This window comes from Engystomops pustulosus, chromosome 8 (genome assembly GCF_040894005.1).
Source record: "Engystomops pustulosus chromosome 8, aEngPut4.maternal, whole genome shotgun sequence".
Taxonomy (NCBI): domain Eukaryota; kingdom Metazoa; phylum Chordata; class Amphibia; order Anura; family Leptodactylidae; genus Engystomops; species Engystomops pustulosus.
The window spans coordinates 20,057,027-20,076,476 of NC_092418.1; the positions used below are offsets into that span (position 1 = coordinate 20,057,027).

The 19,450-nt window shown below is 46.2% G+C and overlaps 1 protein-coding gene across 2 annotated transcripts in view; it reads left to right on the plus strand.

Annotated features, from left to right (window-relative positions):
• Nucleotides 1–19,450, plus strand: part of PRKCB (protein kinase C beta) — a 102,874-nt gene that overhangs the window by 67,775 nt on the left and 15,649 nt on the right. For both annotated transcript variants that reach the window (XM_072120083.1, XM_072120081.1), the window contains exons 5-13: nucleotides 3,043–3,171; nucleotides 3,987–4,143; nucleotides 4,223–4,357; nucleotides 5,818–5,914; nucleotides 11,399–11,545; nucleotides 14,447–14,620; nucleotides 14,789–14,880; nucleotides 15,500–15,562; nucleotides 18,959–19,097. In XM_072120083.1, the coding sequence (XP_071976184.1) occupies nucleotides 3,043–3,171; nucleotides 3,987–4,143; nucleotides 4,223–4,357; nucleotides 5,818–5,914; nucleotides 11,399–11,545; nucleotides 14,447–14,620; nucleotides 14,789–14,880; nucleotides 15,500–15,562; nucleotides 18,959–19,097 (1,133 nt within the window). The remainder of the gene's footprint in view (nucleotides 1–3,042; nucleotides 3,172–3,986; nucleotides 4,144–4,222; nucleotides 4,358–5,817; nucleotides 5,915–11,398; nucleotides 11,546–14,446; nucleotides 14,621–14,788; nucleotides 14,881–15,499; nucleotides 15,563–18,958; nucleotides 19,098–19,450) is intronic.

A 19,450-nucleotide genomic window follows, 5' to 3' on the forward strand; every position in this document is an offset into this window, starting at 1 on the left:
TAGGTTCTCTCTCATTTCTCTGTACACCAGTACACAGTCTGTGTGACCCCCACTTCTTCCTCTGCAGAGGTTGCTGTAGGTTCTCTCCCCTTCCTCTATACACTAGTACACAGTCTGTGTGACCCCACTTCTTCCCCTGCAGAGGTTGCTGTAGGTTCTCTCTCATTTCTCTCTACACCAGTACACAGTCTGTGTGACCCCACTTATTCCCCTGCAGAGGTTGCTATAGGTTCTCTCTCATTTCTCTGTACACCAGTACACAGTCTGTGTGACCCCACTTCTTCCCCTGCAGAGGTTGCTGTAGGTTCTCTCTCATTTCTCTCTACACCAGTACACAGTCTGTGTGACCCCACTTATTCCCCTGCAGAGGTTGCTATAGGTTCTCTCTCATTTCTCTGTACACCAGTACACAGTCTGTGTGACCCCACTTATTCCCCTGCAGAGGTTGCTATAGGTTCTCTCTCATTTCTCTGTACACCAGTACACAGTCTGTGTGACCCCCACTTCTTCCTCTGCAGAGGTTGCTGTAGGTTCTCTCCCCTTCCTCTATACACTAGTACACAGTCTGTGTGACCCCCACTTCTTCCCCTGCAGAGGTTGCTGTAGGTTCTCTCTCATTTCTCTGTACACCAGTACACAGTCTGTGTGACCCCCACTTCTTCCTCTGCAGAGGTTGCTGTAGGTTCTCTCTCATTTCTCTGTACACCAGTACACAGTCTGTGTGACCCCACTTATTCCCCTGCAGAGGTTGCTGTAGGTTCTCTCTCATTTCTCTGTATACCAGTACACAGTCTGTGTGACCCCACTTCTTCCTCTGCAGAGGCTGCTGTAGGTTCTCTCCCCTTCCTCTATACACTAGTACACAGTCTGTGTGACCCCAGTTCTTCCTCTGCAGAGGCTGCTGTAGGTTCTCTCCCCTTCCTCTATACACTAGTACACAGTCTGTGTGACCCCACTTCTTCCCCTGCAGAGGTTGCTGTAGGTTCTCTCTCATTTCTCTCTACACCAGTACACAGTCTGTGTGACCCCACTTATTCCCCTGCAGAGGTTGCTATAGGTTCTCTCTCATTTCTCTGTACACCAGTACACAGTCTGTGTGACCCCCACTTCTTCCTTTGCAGAGGTTGCTATAGGTTCTCTCTCATTTCTCTGTACACCAGTACACAGTCTGTGTGACCCCCACTTCTTCCTCTGCAGAGGTTGCTGTAGGTTCTCTCTCATTTCTCTGTACACCAGTACACAGTCTGTGTGACCCCCACTTCTTCCTCTGCAGAGGTTGCTGTAGGTTCTCTCCCCTTCCTCTATACACTAGTACACAGTCTGTGTGACCCCCACTTCTTCCCCTGCAGAGGTTGCTGTAGGTTCTCTCCCCTTCCTCTATACACCAGTACACAGTCTGTGTGACCCCACTTCTTCCTCTGCAGAGGTTGCTGTAGGTTCTCTCCCCTTCCTCTGTACACTAGTACACAGTCTGTGTGACCCCCACTTCTTCCCCTGCAGAGGTTGCTGTAGGTTCTCTCTCATTTCTCTCTACACCAGTACACAGTCTGTGTGACCCCACTTATTCCCCTGCAGAGGTTGCTATAGGTTCTCTCTCATTTCTCTGTACACCAGTACACAGTCTGTGTGACCCCCACTTCTTCCTCTGCAGAGGTTGCTATAGGTTCTCTCTCATTTCTCTGTACACCAGTACACAGTCTGTGTGACCCCCACTTCTTCCTCTGCAGAGGTTGCTGTAGGTTCTCTCTCATTTCTCTGTACACCAGTACACAGTCTGTGTGACCCCCACTTCTTCCTCTGCAGAGGCTGCTGTAGGTTCTCTCTCATTTCTCTGTACACCAGTACACAGTCTGTGTGACCCCCACTTCTTCCTCTGCAGAGGCTGCTGTAGGTTCTCTCTCATTTCTCTGTACACCAGTACACAGGGGAAGGAGGGGGAATCAAATAAAGGTAAATAGATTTTTAACTCAAGGCAACCATTTATATAAACCAAGATCATTTATTTCCATGCCACATGTGTCCATAGCCTCCTATAGTACACAGTCTGCAGGGGAAGGAGGGGGAAACACACAGACTGTGTACTATAGGAGGCTATGGACACCTGTAACATGGAACAAATGATCTTGGTTTATATTAATGGTTGCCTTGAGTTAAAAATCTATTTCCCATTGCACAGTCTGTTATTCCCCCTCCGTAGCATCTGTCCGCTGTCTACAGCCTGTGGGATCTGCCTGACCTTATAACTCGGATGTTTTCTCTCCTGCCTACACTGTGATTGGCTGTGTACTATTACCTCTGCTATCTGTATCTGCTTTGTGTTATGTCAGATCCATGTCCGCTTCAGCAGGACAGTCAGCTAGAGGAAGGAGTCGCACAGACTCTACATAGTCTGATAATTTTATAGGACAGATAATTGGTTTATTTTGGCATTTAGCCACAATACAAACCCTTCATGTAAAGGTGTTTATAGTCTCTTAGTACAAAAATGACCTGAGAATCTATACTTCACGAATCCCAATCTTTTATCAGTCTTTTCCTTATAGACTAGATGTCCCTGGTGGCAAAACCGGTTTCTATTAGTGCAATTTTTGTACAACTCGCAGCCAGAACTATGTGCAGGTCAGAGTCCAGAGATGAGGATGCACAGGCCCATAACCGTGAATACTGGGTACATAGCGCCCTCTGCTGGCCAACACCGGAATGACGTGAATTACTTGTCACAACGAACAGGATAGATCCTTTCTTCTGATTGTAGTAAATACTTGTGTATATACAGTCAGGAGAGTCTGGCCATAGGTTATAATTAAAAAAAAATATTACAATTTTAAAATACTTTCATTTATTGTGAAAATCTTTTGAAAGCCTGTAGTGCTCACACAGGCACAGAGCTTTTTAAAGGGATTGTCTAGGACTCTGATAGATACATGCTTTAAGGCTTCTAGGACCTCTTTAATGGCAAAAACAATCCATCCTTCCCCCCCCCCTCCCCCTCCCTGATGCCTATGCCGCTCTGTAGTGACTATACATAATGTATGTTTCCAGCATGTATGATGAATGTACACAAACGCTGTGTCATGAACGTGCCCAGCCTCTGCGGGACGGACCACACCGAGCGCCGCGGGAGAATACAGATCAAAGCCGAGATCAGCCAGGACGTGCTGACTGTAGCGGGTAAGTCATGAGATGGGTAAATAATATACACATCACCCCATGGGCTCTGACCCCCTCACAGCCTGCCTCTGCTGGTCACTCAGTGATACTACACACACATCAGATCACTGCAGACTAGTAATCGATATAGTGGTCTGTATTGTTGCAGTAGGTTGTCAGCCTCCTCTGCTGGTTGTGGTTTTTATACTGATGGTTGTCACTCGTCCTTCCCTCAGTGTAATGATGAGATCCAGGCTGCATTACCTACATATCACCACTAGATGGCACCACATCCCTGTCTGTGATCCAGACTATTCCTGCTAGTAATGGAGCAGTCCGTCAGCACTTCTGTATCTGTAATTTAGGTGAATGGGAGATTCTGCATTACCCATATGCCTCATGTCATCTCTCTGGGCAGGAGGAGTTATACCGTGATCTCTAGCCTCTGGCCACACAGATGTTGTGGGACTACAACTCCCAGTATACTGGAAGAGCTGGGGCTATAGATCTGTAAATTACATCTGTATAGGATGGACCCCGATTACTGAAATGCACTACAAGTATATAGAAGGTCTCACATGACAAATGTGACGTTATTTTAAGGTAGTACTCTAAAATTTCACAAAATTAGATGTAAAATTAAATATGATGTGGTTTTAAAAGGTTCAGCAAATTTGTAGCGGCCAGTGATTGACAAGCCATGCTGGCACCCATCCCACCACTGTAGGCTTAGCTATCACAGGCATCCATGTGGACTATATACAAGGACCAGCCTCCATACAGGGCTCAAGGCACTTGACGGCTTAATACTATCTCTTGATTCATGTCATCTTTAGTTGGAGAAGCAAAAAATCTGGTTCCTATGGACCCTAATGGACTCTCTGATCCATACGTGAAATTGAAGCTCATCCCTGACCCCAAGGGAGAAAGCAAACAGAAGACCAAAACCATCAAGTGTTCCCTCAACCCCACATTCAACGAGACCTTTAAATTGTGAGTGATCCCCCAATGACTCCCCGGACTATGGACCCCTCCTCCGTGTGTGACTGCATCAGTGTCTTCTCTTTGACAGTAACTTGAAGGAGACGGACAAGGACCGCAGGTTGTCGGTGGAGATATGGGACTGGGACCTCACCAGCAGAAACGACTTCATGGGGTCCCTGTCGTTTGGCATTTCAGAGCTCCAGAAGGCCAGTGTGGATGGCTGGTAAGAGGAACACAGGGATGGAGGAGGGGGTCCTACATCATGTATTGTTATGGTGCCCATGTCAGACTGGGATCCAACCTTTAAGGAAGTCATTGTTTAATTTAGTTACTCACAAAATTAACATGGGCTCCAGACCAGAGTGAGATCCCACACCAGACACTTAAATTAGACTCCAAATCGAACCCAAAAATTAGCTTCTGATATTTACTTAGACCTTAATATATACCCCTAAGTAAATAGATTTACAGGCCGCACTCACTGGTGACCACTTGCCGTCCCACTGGTGGTTGATGCCAGCTAGTCATATTAAGTCTTGTACTGAAGGTTGATGGATGGTGCCAGCTCTCAATGTGCATCAGGTAGCTCCTGGTATGGAGGAGCAATGAGCTGTAGGTTGCTCTGAGCCTGCCAGACTGACAGCAAGCGGAGATGTGGCAATAGTTAACAGCTTTAGAAAATCATTAGTAAGAAGGTGGCAAAACTTTTGTGCAGTAGACATGGAAACGCCTTTTAAAGATCCTCGGGTCCTGTGAGTTCATTGCTCTCCTCTGGACTCGCTCTCCTCCATCAATCTTCCTCCACATTCTCATTTCCGCTTGGGTTCAGCGGTGCGTGACAACGCTTATCTCTCCTCATCTCCAGGAAATCATTTTTACTCCATTGTCCTCCTGACTTATTCATCCTAACTGCATTGCTGCGGGAAGGACATAGCCGCATGTACCCAGCTCCTATCATTACTGTGTAATGGCACTGGCGATGGACATCCTCACCATCCGCAGATGACCATATACCTGGTAGACAGTGAGAACACTAATAACATCTTCATAAAGTAGACAACATATATACTTTGAACCACCACCTGGCGCAGGGGTCTGCTGACATTGTGATAGTTCTGGATTGCTGTGTAATGATGCCTTTGTGTGTTGTTAGTAGCAGCAGGACTGTGAAGCATTGAGTAGTATTGCAGGGTTGTACTCGTGCTCCTGTGCCCTTATCTGTCTGCATTGAACTGCTGGCCTGATCTGAGGCTCTTGGTGGGATAATTCAGCAAATGCTGAAGCATCCAATCAAGAGTCTTAGAATAGAGAAGAAGGCAGTTCAATGCAGAGAGCCCAGAGAACAGCAATGTGGTAACAGCAGCAGGACAGTGAACAATCTCTTCATGGCTGCTACCTAGTACCTACCACTGCTGCAATATTCCCTTTGAAATGATAGAATTATGTCTTCCAGCAGCACCCACTAGGGGGAGCTCACGGCATACAGCCTTTCCTGGGTTGTATTAAATCATATCTAGAAGGGCTCCCGCTATTGGCAGCAGTAGGTATAGCTCTGGATGCTATATGGTCAGATATGTTGAAATAAATTATTTTATAATATTATTGTGGTTCTAGTTTAGACGGACACAGCCGCAGCCCGTCTCCTCAAGCTTCCAAAAGCTCATTGGTTTCTTATTTCCCCAGGTTCAAGTTACTCAGCCAAGAAGAGGGCGAATATTTCAATGTGCCTGTGCCACCCGAGGGAGAAGAAGGGAATGAGGAACTCCGGCAAAAGTTTGAGGTGTGTGGATTTATCTGAACCTTTTAAAATGTTGTATATATGGTATCACAGCGGTCTGTGCAAAACTACAATTCCCATCATGAGATATACTGGGGATAGTAGTTTCTCATTGGCTATCCTGAAATAAGTTCTGGATTACGCATTGGAATCTGACTACCGAGGGCAGAATTATGAATGCAGCTCTGGATGTGACTAGAGGAAATGTCTTGTCCCCTGGTGGACTGGTGAGATTGTAGTGTCCATGTCTGAGGAGATGCGCATTTACATATATATAACCCTCCCTGGTCTTATCGGAGGAGCCGCCGGATAGACATTAATATATGATTATGGTAGAATCTCCTCTCCTAGAGGTCACAGGCCGGGAGCTGGACTGCAGCTGGAGGTGTCGTGTCAATCTCGTCTTTCTGATGAGTTCATTTTCCATCGATTTATCTGTGGGGCAGAGTCTACCAGCTGCGTCCGGGGCACGTGGGTAGCTGCTCATAGCCGCCAGACACTGGCAGGACAGGCAGGGGAAAGGGGGGTCTCTGTACCCCAAACTTCTGATGACATGATACATCACTTATTTACTGACTAAGGAATATCTCACGAAATATAGGGAGTATAGGGACTAAATTATAGGTGAGAAATCTGGTAAAAATGTCATCTATACAAGATTAGGAGCACGGCTATATAAAGACTCCTGATTTAGGCTGATTTCATGCCCACGTTTTGATTGTGCCCACGTGTCGGCCATATTGGACTCCTAACTAGGAGTCACCTCCTCCCTGTGGGGCTACTGTTGCTCCATACTGTAGTGCTATTTTGAGGATCGTGGCCACCTCGGAGAGGCAGGGACTCCTAGCATCATACATAACTATGATACATGGAGTCCAGCTCTTGACACCATGTCCAGTGTGATAATAAATATGGCCGCCGCATGGTCTCTAAGGACCAAACACACCACAAGTGGGGCAAAGAAGGGACAAGAAAGATAGGGGCAGAATTGATTTTCAACTATGGGGGTGATAAAAGAATCTTCCCACAGGGGATCAATAAAGTTGTATTGTATCATATCGTAAATGTGCAATCGCTTGGGCCACACAGTAAAGCAGAGAAGTCTAACAAAACATCAGGCTCTGAGAATGAAAACACCACAGAGAGTCGTTCACAATCCCCTCAGACCCTGGATGAGGTATAATCCATTATCAAAATGATCTTCTAGTAGGATGTAGTCCCTATCAGCCTATCAGAGAGGAGCTTGTCTTCTTGTCTGGAAAAATGAAAGCCGTGCTCTGATTGGTTGCCATGAGCAGTTGTGATAGTTGAGGCCTAGTGTACGAGTTAAAGCCTGAATATCCCTCAAATAAATGATGGAGTCAAAGAATGTGACATAACTACTACCCCCAGTATGTGCGGACCACTTGAGGCCAGCCAGGGCTTGCTGGAAGTTCTAGTCTTGCAGAACTCCAGTATTCTCTGAGGAAGTCTCTATACTATAGGATAAGAGTCGTTTAAGGGCAATGTTCAATAGGTTCAGAGAGAGCGACTGAGAAATTTTTATTGTAAAGCGCCAGACCGCGTTTTAGGAATATTTTCCGTGTTTCCGTGGCAACCAGATGCTTTGGAAATGTTACACAAAGTATTGTGCGTCGCCCATTGTTGGAAGCGCGTATCGGGTCCTGCAGCTCGTATTCTGTGATCAAAAGGCTATTTTCGTACGCGGTTCACATTCACTTCGCTATTCAGGAAATACGAGAGAATTTTTTTTTCTTGGCGTTCAGAAAAATATGAGGTTTATTATAATTCACATTTTTAGTTTTGCCCTTCGAAAAAATAATAATCTGATTACACAAATACACCCTGTAATCGGGGAGTCCTAGCAGCAGGCGCTTTTTTTCCCTGCACTGCCCCCGGAGGAGAAATCGGGTACTACACACTGACAATCGAAATCAATGTGCAGTCTATGTAAGGTATGGGCATGTTCAGTCCTCCAAAGAGAGGGATGCTCTTTGTAGTCACTCTCTACCCTAATAGAGGGTCCTTAACGTTGAACCCCATTGTACTAAACATATCCTTTAAACAGGTGCAGCTTTGCTGCAATGTGTGTCATGGGGAATGGCGAAGGTTATGGATATTGAATAAAATCTTTCAAAACTCGGGGCTTGGCCCAAGATTTTATTTTATGACTTAACTACACAATAGATGCTGAATTTGGAGGACTAATAGCTGAGCCTTTACTAATCCAGATATTGGGGGTCCCTTTCCCCCTAATGATTGGATCATAAGCATAAGCATTCACCCTGCTATTACCAAGTAGAATGAATGGGGTGGAAACCTGTCAATCCATTAAGGAGAACGGGACCCCCATTCTTGTGATGTTTAGGCCCCAGTGGTCACCAGGATAGGAAAGAGGATAAAATTACAGGGGTTGTGGAGGATTAGGGAAGGAACAGCGCCACAACTGGGTCGTATGTGGTATTGCAGCTCAGCCCTATTCACTTCAATGGAGCTGAATTGCAATACCAGATACAACCTATAGACAGTTGTGGCGCTGCTTTTGGAAGAAAGCAGACATGTTTTCTCTAATTCAGTACAGCCCCTTTAAATCTACCCCTTTAACCTTAATAATATTTCCTTTTACTTATAATATCCTGAAATTGGTCAGATAGAAATTGAAAAGATTTGGATAAAATTAGTTAAGTGCTTGTTTTTTGCTCAGGCGCCACCCTTGCTCCCAGGTGATATCAGGGATTGCAGCTTGCCCTCATTCCTTTGAATACTGCAGTACTGGATGCATCCATATGACAAGGGTGGCGCTGTTTTTTCCTAGCTTAACTTTTTTTCTTTAAATCTAATTAAAAAAGAATTGAATTAACAATTGCGCACACTCGGCGCTGCTACATGTACGTAATGTATTCCAGCACAGAACTAGCTAGATAAAGACACAGTAATGGCCACCATTGCCTGCTGGTTGCAGAGTGGGAATCTCCGGCCTCTGCAGCGGCGGGTATTTATGCTTCGGATTTCCGAGTTGCTGTCAGAAGTCATCACAGATGAATATTTCATTGTGGGGAAAGTGCAGCTAGGGACTCCGCTCTGCGGCTTGTCAGATCAGCCTCACTTCTCGCTTCTTCCTCTGTCTCTAATCCCCAGGAACATGATTTAAGCAGCAGCTCCCGGCAGCGAGGCGGTGGATGGGTGTTTGAAGTTCCTGCTCTGGTCTTGATAAATAATATTAAAAAAATGTCTTAAAAAAAAAAATGACACCCCCCCCCCTTCTTCCTTCCCCAAACCCTTGTTAAGCAGCTCCAGAGGCGGCCTGTGTGCTGGGCGCCCTGGCACATCCTGGGCATCCAAAGCAATTTGTCTTCATGAAACACTGCAGCCGCCTATTACTCACAGCCGCGATCACTAGAAAAGCTGAATATGTCTTTTGATAGAGAAAATCAAAGAGGAACAGGCCGGGGATCACTGCCGCCCCAAACTTACATGAAAAGGGGAAAGCTGGTGCCAGAACGTTAAAGTTTCCTTCTTTTGATGTTCTGCAGATGAGGATGGAGCCGCTGCCTCACTTCTCTATGGGAAACAGAATAAATGGATTTTTGAATGTAATCTAGTGCTCCCTGTTATCAGCCACTTTAAGCTGGGGAGGTTATTGTCTTTTGCAACAAAAAAAAAGTTTCTGTAACACTAAGAATTCCCATACACTTTTACAGACATAGATGTGATTGATATATATTTTTATAATGCATAGGTCGAGCTCAGTTTTTCAGATACAGATCCCAATATTCTCTTCTTTGACATAGAGCTTAAAGGTAAAATTTTGCAGCTTCCACTAGAGGGAGCTCAAGAGCTGATGGTAGACAGATCATTCATTGAACCTGGGGAGAAAGCAATAAGCGCCCTCTAGTGGTGACTGCAGGAAGACAGAATGAATCCATATCTATGGGGGAGATTTGGAGCCATTTTTTGGGAAAATGGAGCACCCTTAACATATAACATTTGGAATGAATGGGATATTCTAGTAATACTGATTACCTATTCTTGCGATAGTGAACATTGAGGTTCTGATCCCTGACAATCGAGTGCAGTATTCTTACATTGGTCACGTGACATGTTTGCAGCTCAGTCTCCTACAAGCGAAGGTGGCTGAGCTGCAATACCAAGCAGTACCACTATATAATGGGTGGCGCTGATGAGCAGTGAAAGGACCAACACAGTGCTATTTATTAGACCTATAAAAGATGGACGTTTGCATAACAGTAAATGGTATAGTGTCTCCTGGATGATTCACCACCGAGGGGCGCTATGTGACTAGTAATAAGCGGGCATGCATGCTGTATATGTGAATGTTTCTGATACAATGAAGGGACGGGGTATTGTCTAATCCCTCTATCCCTCCTTTTATCTTATTTTTGGGAGAATTAGGATGTGGATATTGTTTGCGTGTTGTCTGGAGTCTGCAGGTGACCTTGAGAGGGGTGCACACAGCCCTTGCCATAACAAATTAGCCGGGGCTGTGACTGAGAGATTGCTCGAGAGCCTGTTATCTGCGGGAGCTGGGAGCTACAGACAAATTGAAGAGCTCAGAATCCGGCTAATGGAATTTCATGGCAGACTGAACTCTCCGCTGCTCCCTCAATATGGCAGCTTCTCCCCAAATTAAAAGGGAAATGAGCAGGAGCGCGCCATGTCCAAGAGCCCAGGCCTGCCAATTACACTGCCGTACAGGCAATTAGAGGGGCACAGCAACGGGACACTGATCCGCACATGGTGTCTGAGAGATGTCATCACTTGGCCTCCCCAAAACTACAACTCCCAGCAGGCGCAGGAATGTGTCAGTGTAGCCAGAGGGAGCTGATATCTGGATCCACAGATGCATGTATGCTCTGCCAGTCCTCATAGTGTGGTCAATGGCCGACCTCACAGCCGGCCTAGGAAATCCTAGGGATATCCCAGCAGTGTCTGTCCTGAAACAACCCAAGAGCAGCGGGGGGGGGGTTGTCTTACAGGATATCTCCAATATATGTAATGAAGATGCACTGGAGCAATTAATATCAAATTTGCACAAATCGTTTTCTTTCCGCAGCTCCCTGGCGGAGCTATGTGTCTCTATGGTTACATATTAATCTGCTTGGGCAGTTCTACTTCTCTAAACTTCAGAATGTCTTGTAAGAGAAATAGAGGACACAGAGGAGAGAATGGCAGCAGGATCAGACTGCACGTTGCTTGTAGTCTGTTTCCATGGAGACCCATGCATCTGCATAGAAACTGCAGGAACGTTCAGTAAAGTTACATAATATTAAGCAGATGCATGGGAACAATAAAAAAATGAGTTGGTGGACAGAGCAGAATTCTGTAATGTATACAACCAATCTATACATATCTATATACTGTATCTACAACAAGGCAGATAGAACAATGAGACGAGAGAGAAGAACAATAGAACTTGCACGTGGCTATTGTACGGCTTTGAGTTTATCACTTGTCTGTTTCTTGTAGAGAGCCAAAATTGGTTCCAGCAACAAAGCAGCAGAAGAGAAAGTGTTAAATCCAGTGGCCAAATTTGACAGCAATGGAAACAGAGACCGAGTGAAAGTATCTGATTTCAACTTTCTGAAGGTGCTGGGCAAAGGAAGCTTCGGGAAGGTAAGTACAAGGCAACAGCCGGGTTATGCTGAGTCCATGTACAAGATGGTTACAGATCTGGTGAAAATGATCTGTGCTGAGAGCAGAGCGCTCTCTCTCTCCATTCCCCAGCGCGCTCTCTCTTCCTCCAAGCATTCTCCTGGTCTTTTCATCTTCTCCTGATGGCCCTTGTGTCTCTGAACATGTCCTTTCCCACGCATGCACAGTGGCAGGGAAAAAAAAACCTAGAGGCGTGGAGAGAATGCCTGCAAGCACAGGAGAGAGCGCCTGCACAGGCAGGAGGAGAGGGAGGGAGAGAGAGCACCTGCAAGCACAGGAGAGAGCGCCTGCACAGGCAGGAGGAGAGGGAGAGAGAGTGCCTGCAAGCACAGGAGAGAGTGCCTGCACAGGCAGGAGGAGAGGGAGGGAGAGAGAGCGCCTGCGCCTGCACAGGCAGAGAGAGTGCCTGCGCCCACACAGGCGGGAGGAGAGGGAGAGAGAGCGCGCCTGCGCCCGCACAGGCAGGGGAAGAGGGAGAGAGAGCGCCTGCGCCCGCACAGGCGGGAGGATTTAGAGCATGTAGTCTCTCTTCTCCTCTGAGTTTCCTTTCCTCTGTGCCTGCTTTCCCTTCTCTCTCGCTCTTAGAATCTCTTCCCGTCCTGAGGGCTCATCCTTGCACATTTTCCGTGTTTTATCTCCTCTCCCTCCTATGATGCTGATGGTTCCCTCTCCTATTGTCCCTGGTCTTCCCTTATTTCAGCTGCCGCCGTTCTCCCTGCTGCTCCGCTGGTTTCACTGCTAAAATAAAAATCCTCTTATTTTGCTCCTTTCTGATTTGAGAGCGGTTCCCCCCAGCGCCAGTCCTGAGCTCCGGAAATAAATATCAATACCCTGTATGCACTGCGCCATTCACTAGACCCCAGAACACATCCGGGGCCTGGAGACACAATCCATTGATATCTGCCCAGCGTGGATCCTGCGTCCATTGTAAGGAAAGGAAGATGCTGAGTATTGTCCTCCCCAGAACACAGGCACAGGGACGTCCCTCCACCTCTCTGTGTCCCGGATTATTATACACATCAACTCTGATGACCCAGGATAACCTTCTGCTAGAAATGTATAATTAAATTGACAGGTGGGTGTTCCATGGTGGAGGCATGTCCCTGCACAGTCCAGTCTGTCACAGGACACACCCCCTGATGAGTTACAGCGACACCCAATTGTCACACATATAACTTTCTCATAGGAACAGCAGGACCCAAAGTAGCTGTGCCCGCCCCTTTAATGACTTTTCTACATATAAGCAGTTTATTTAGACGCTACACCTGTTCTTCCTTTATAATTCCCCATTTTTTGCCGTCTACCTCCTTGATGTATGGGGGACGTTTCCCTAATGAGGCGCATACATTTACATACGTTAATTGTGTTTTCCGCTGAACCTGCATCTGTTCGCTTTTGGAGAATTTTTACTAAGCGCTATTTTTCTTTAATCGCATGACCGCTCCGCCCGCTGCAGCAGACGCACGGATGCCTCCCGCCTACGAAGGGTTAAAGAGTCCATAACCATTACCGAGCGGCTCGGGGCCGGTATCTAGAATGGGAGAACTTTCATATAGGGGAAAACAAAGGCAGGCGATGGCATTCATCAGCGGAGCTTGTCCTGTTTATTGCAGCCGGCGAGCACCTAATGTGCCAGCCGGGGGGAGGCGCCGCAGCAGCTGCAGGAAGAATGGCGCCACTTTCCCAGATTCTCTCCTTTAATTGAGCAAACATAAAGGGAAACATTATTAAAAAGCTTCGTCTGATGCGAGTGGAGCGGGTGACAGAACATTATAAATATGCAAATGAGCTGCAGAGTGAATCGGGACGCCGCTCCTCACCTACGCGAGCCGCCCCCATTGTCTCGCAATACGCCAGCGGGCAGGTGAGGCTCTGGCAGCCACTACATCATCTCCCATCCCTGATAACCATCTCAGTGTTTCCTCCCAGATTTTGTTGTGTTGGAAATGTGTTGCTCTTCAGGTGTTATCTTACAGGAGCATCAAAGGGCTTCAGGATGAAAGATTGTATGCAAATGAGCCTAAGGGGCTCCAGCCTCCATTAACACTTATGGAGCTTGGAGCCCCTCAGGCTCATTTGTCATCCTGGTGGTAGATGTCCTTATGTTTTTCTGGGAGGTGTTAATGGTAGATTTAAATTTATTTACTTTTTAGCATTTGAAGTGCGTGTTGGTGTTTTAAATGTACGATAGAATTTAAAGGAAATGTTTAAAAAAAAAAAAAAAAGGAACAAGAAACTAGCATCTATGACCTACCCTCCAAGGCTGCAGTAGTTAAAACTGCTGAAAGATTTCCTTTACAGAATGTTTAAAAGAGCCACATCCCTGAGGAATGGAGCTTAGTGACTTGGTCCGACCCCTGAGGGATGCTGCGCAAGCCTATAGCCACATCCCTGAGTGACACTGTGCAAGCATTTAGCGTCCTGAGGGATACTGCACAAGCATATAGCCACACCCCCGAGGAATGGAGCCTAATCGTATAGCCACACCCCCAAGGAATGGAGCCTAATCATATAGCCACACCCCCGAGGAATGGAGCTGAATCGTATAGCTTTCCATAGTCACTCCTCTTCCTCTATTGAATTAATGAGTGAGGGTGAAGAAAGGAGAGACTCTTCTATGTCTTCTTTCATTAAACCTTTTGCGTGCGTTTCTTTACATGATAAGTTGCGGTTCTTGGAAAGACGGGCGCCCGCCATCTCCTATTTCTCTGATATCGGAACATTTCAATTTTCTGCTTTAATGGTCCCATAAAAGCTCAATGCGTTTCTTACGCTTTTACCGTCTCCTTCCCAAATACAAAAAATCCATATGTACGTGAAATGAGGGCCAAGCGCTGATGGCGTCTCCCCCTCCAATCACAGGTGATCCTAGCGGAGAGGAAGGGGACGGACGAGCTGTATGCAATAAAGATCCTGAAGAAAGATGTGGTGATCCAGGACGATGATGTAGAATGTACAATGGTGGAGAAGCGGGTGCTGGCCCTCCCCGGGAAGCCGCCCTTCCTCACACAGCTGCACTCCTGCTTCCAGACCATGGTAAGAGTCCTACAGCTATTCCTCCAGACCCTACCTAACACCCGCACACTAGGCTCAGCCGAGCATGCATGTACTGTAGTAGTGTGGAGGGCGCCCCCTATTGTCCAGTTATCCCAAAATTGTCATAATCTGGTTCCATTGATGCCGGATTTCTGTACATTCTTGCAGGACCGACTCTATTTTGTGATGGAATTTGTCAACGGGGGCGACCTCATGTATCAGATCCAGCAGGTTGGGAGGTTTAAGGAACCACACGCAGTGTAAGTATTTATTTCTTAGCTCAGCAGCGCCACCCTTGTCGTTGGGCTGTGTATGTTACTGCAGATCAAGGTTGCCAATCTTGTTCCTAGAATGTTTATGGTACTGCAGCGCCCCCATTGCCCACCAGTCATGTGTGGTATTGCAGCTTCTATCTATGAAGATAAGACCCCACCTATAGCTAATACCTCCCCCATCTAGACTCACAGCTACGGAAATGCCAAGATTTGTCGACAAAAGTCTTTAAGACTGTTCTTAAAATTCTGACTCCTCTTCTCCCGCGCTGTAGTGAAGCGCTGAGGACCCCACCAGGGAATAAGCTGGGAAGAAGAAAGGCACGGTAATCGCTGTAAGGGGAGGGGGGAGGCCTGGGAATTGAGCATCCAGAAGTCATTGGGAACTTGTAAGATACATAGAAGGGTTTCTCTTTTTAAGTTGAGAATATTTTATGCTGATTTATATATTATGCAGCGAGGCGCCATCTTCTCAAGATTGTCGTATTATTACACGTTTCATAGTTGTGTGGTCCGCAGCCAATGATCACCCCGAAAACTGACGACTTCATTACCTGGTGGATCACCTGTAGTAGTTACTATGTGTCTCTCTGTTTCCTCCTTCCAGATTCTATGCAGCAGAGATAGCCGTGGGGCTGCTGTTTCTGCACACTAAAGGCATCGTATACAGGTAGGTCCAGTATTATAGCTCAACCCTTTACATCCTGTATTAGACTCCAGAGCTACACTCACTATTCTGCTGCTGGTGCAGTCACTGTGTACATGCATGACATTACTTATCCTGTACTGATCCTGAGTTACATCCTGTATTATACTCCAGAGCTGCACTCACTATACTGCTGCTGGTGCAGTCACTGTGTATATACATGACATTACTTATCCTGTACTGATCCTGAGTTACATCCTGTATTATACTCCAGAGCTGCACTCACTATTCTGCTGCTGGTGCAGTCACTATGTACATACATGACATTACTTATCCTGTACTGATCCTGAGTTACATCCTGTATTATATCCCAGAGCTGCACTCACTATTCTGCTGCTGGTGCAGTCACTGTGTACATACATGACATTACTTATCCTGTACTGATCCTGAGTTACATCCTGTATTATACTCCAGAGCTGCACTCACTATTCTGCTACTGGTGCAGTCACTGTGTACATACATGACATTACTTATCCTGTACTGATCCTGAGTTACATCCTGTATTATACCCCAGAGCTGCACTCACTATTCTGCTGCTGGTGCAGTCACTGTGTACATACATGACATTACTTATCCTGTACTGATCCTGAGTTACATCCTGTATTATACGCCAGAGCTGCTCTCACTATTCTGCTGGTGCAGTCACTGTGTACATACATGACATTACTTATCCTGTACTGATCCTGAGTTACATCCTGTATTATACCCCAGAGCTGCACTCACTATTCTGCTGCTGATGCAGTCACTGTGTACATACATGACATTACTTATCCTATACTGATCCTGAGTTACATCCTGTATTACACTCCAGAGCTACACTCACTATTCTGCTGCTGGTGCAGTCACTGTGTACATGCATGACATTACTTATCCTGTACTGATCCTGAGTTACATCCTGTATTATACTCCAGAGCTGCACTCACTATTCTGCTGCTGGTGCAGTCACTGTGTACATGCATGACATTACTTATCCTGTACTGATCCTGAGTTACATCCTGTATTATACTCCAGAGCTGCACTCACTATACTGCTGCTGGTGCAGTCACTGTGTATATACATGACATTACTTATCCTGTACTGATCCTGAGTTACATCCTGTATTATACTCCAGAGCTGCACTCACTATTCTGCTGCTGGTGCAGTCACTGTATACATACATGACATTACTTATCCTGTACTGATCCTGAGTTACATCCTGTATTATACTCCAGAGCTGCACTCACTATTCTGCTGCTGGTGCAGTCACTGTGTACATACATGACATTACTTATCCTGTACTGATCCTGAGTTACATCCTGTATTATACGCCAGAGCTGCACTCACTCTTCTGCTGCTGGTGCAGTCACTGTGTACATACATGACATTACTTATCCTGTACTGATCCTGAGTTACATCCTGTATTATACTCCAGAGCTGCACTCACTATACTGCTGCTGGTGCAGTCACGGTGTACATACATGTCATTACTTATCCTGTACTGACCCTGAGTTACATCCTGTATTATACCCCAGAGCTGCACTCACTATTCTGCTGCTGGTGCAGTCACTGTGTACATACATGACATTACTTATCCTGTACTGATCCTGAGTTACATCCTGTATTATACCCCAGAGCTGCACTCACTATTCTGCTGCTGGTGCAGTCACTGTGTACATACATGACATTACTTATCCTGTACTGATCCTGAGTTACATCCTGTATTATACTCCAGAGCTGCACTCACTCTTCTGCTGCTGGTGCAGTCACTGTGTACATACATGACATTACTTATCCTGTACTGATCCTGAGTTACATCCTGTATTATACTCCAGAGCTGCACTCACTATTCTGCTGCTGGGGCAGTCACTGTGCACATACATGACATTACTTATCCTGTACTGATCCTGAGTTACATCCTGTATTATACCCAGAGCTGCACTCACTATTCTGCTGCTGGTGCAGTCACTGTGTACATACATGACATTACTTATCCTGCACTGATCCTGAGTTACATCCTGGATTATACCCCAGAGCTGCACTCACTATTCTGCTGCTGGTGCAGTCACTGTGTACATACATGACATTACTTATCCTGTACTGATCCTGAGTTACATCCTGTATTATACCCCAGAGCTGCACTCACTATTCTGCTGCTGGGGCAGTCACTGTGCACATACATGACATTACTTATCCTGTACTGATCCTGAGTTACATTCTGTATTATACCCCAGAGCTGCACTCACTATTCTGTTGCTGGTGCAGTCACTGTGTACATACATGACATTACTTATCCTGTACTGATCCTGAGTTATATCCTGTATTATATACTCCAGAGCTGCACTCACTATTCTGCTGCTGGGGCAGTCACTGTGCACATACATGACATTACTTATCCTGTACTGATCCTGAGTTACATTCTGTATTATACACCTGAGCAGCAGAACATCTATTGGTATCTCTGGTACCTGTAAAGCCTCCCCAGCCTCTAATAAGACGTGGGATGCTTTCCCTGTAGTTGAGGCCATGTCTGATCCAGGACAGTAACACATGGAGATGCTGTGGTGATGTGAAGCGGAGTCTCACATATAGAGTAGAGTTTGTGGGGTTGAGGTTACTCTCCCACTTACTCCCACACAAACAGCACAGCTCCATTCTTCCTCCTTCTCGGATGTGTCTGATAAATATCATCTACGGGAAGGTGTAGTGTACAGACTCTCCTGTACACATGTAGCAGAGCTGTGTCTCTATTGAGGTTCCATAGTGTCGAATAGTTTCCATCTATCCCTTGGAGTCTCCTGTCATTGCTAATGTTTAATAGTTTATTCTCCCAAATACCGGAACCCCCTCTGATCAATAGAATGGGGGTCCTGTGTCCACTGATTGGTGAAGCGGCAGGTCCTGCTACATGACTTATGTATGTGAGAGGACTGAAAGCTGTCACTACCATAGCCATTAACTGGAGCTCTCCTGTCGCTCCACCAATAATTGGGATTAGGACCACCATTCCCCAGATGAGTGGGGGGTCCCAGAGCCCAGACCCGCACACTTTAGATTGCTATCCTTTAAGAGGGGTAAACTCTCTTCCATATTTCATCAACTTCAACTAAAAGGAGTATCATTGCAAGATCTGACTACACATGGTTTGTTTGTAGTCTGTAACCATGGGAACTCAATGGTCTGCATTGTATATACACAAAAAAATTGGGATAATTTTTGTTATATTACAGCAAATATGCATCATCGGCCAATACATCTGAATACAGGAGGGGCATTGTGACCCATGACACCCTAATTTCTGCAACTTGCTGCAGTTCCCTACAGCCGGACCTATCATTATATCCCCTCCGACCTCCGCTCCTATGTTATACCTTCTCTTTGCAGGGACCTGAAGCTGGACAATGTCATGCTGGACTCAGAAGGACACATCAAGATTGCAGACTTCGGCATGTGCAAAGAGAACATATGGGATGGGGTAACAACGAAAACCTTCTGTGGGACCCCCGACTACATCGCTCCAGAGGTAGATACAGTGTTTATACAGTATATTCGTAGAATCCTGACCTATTGCCTCTGTCCCTGGGGCCCAGACCACTTGTCAGGATTGTGGCACATGCCCCACACTGGATGTTAATGTGTGGCAGAGTTATAAAGCACTGGGGGGCCTGGTAGCGTATAGAGCAGGGTGGGCAGTATGTCACAGTGGGGTCCGCAGGTCACTGCTCTTCCTCCTCATATCAGATCTGTACAGATCACAACTGAGCCCTCAACAGCTGCAATAATAACACCAACTTATTCTGGGAAGGGATTAGGGAGAGGTTTGGGTTACAGGGTGAACCCTTTGCAACTTTAATCCTAATTCATACAAAATTGCAT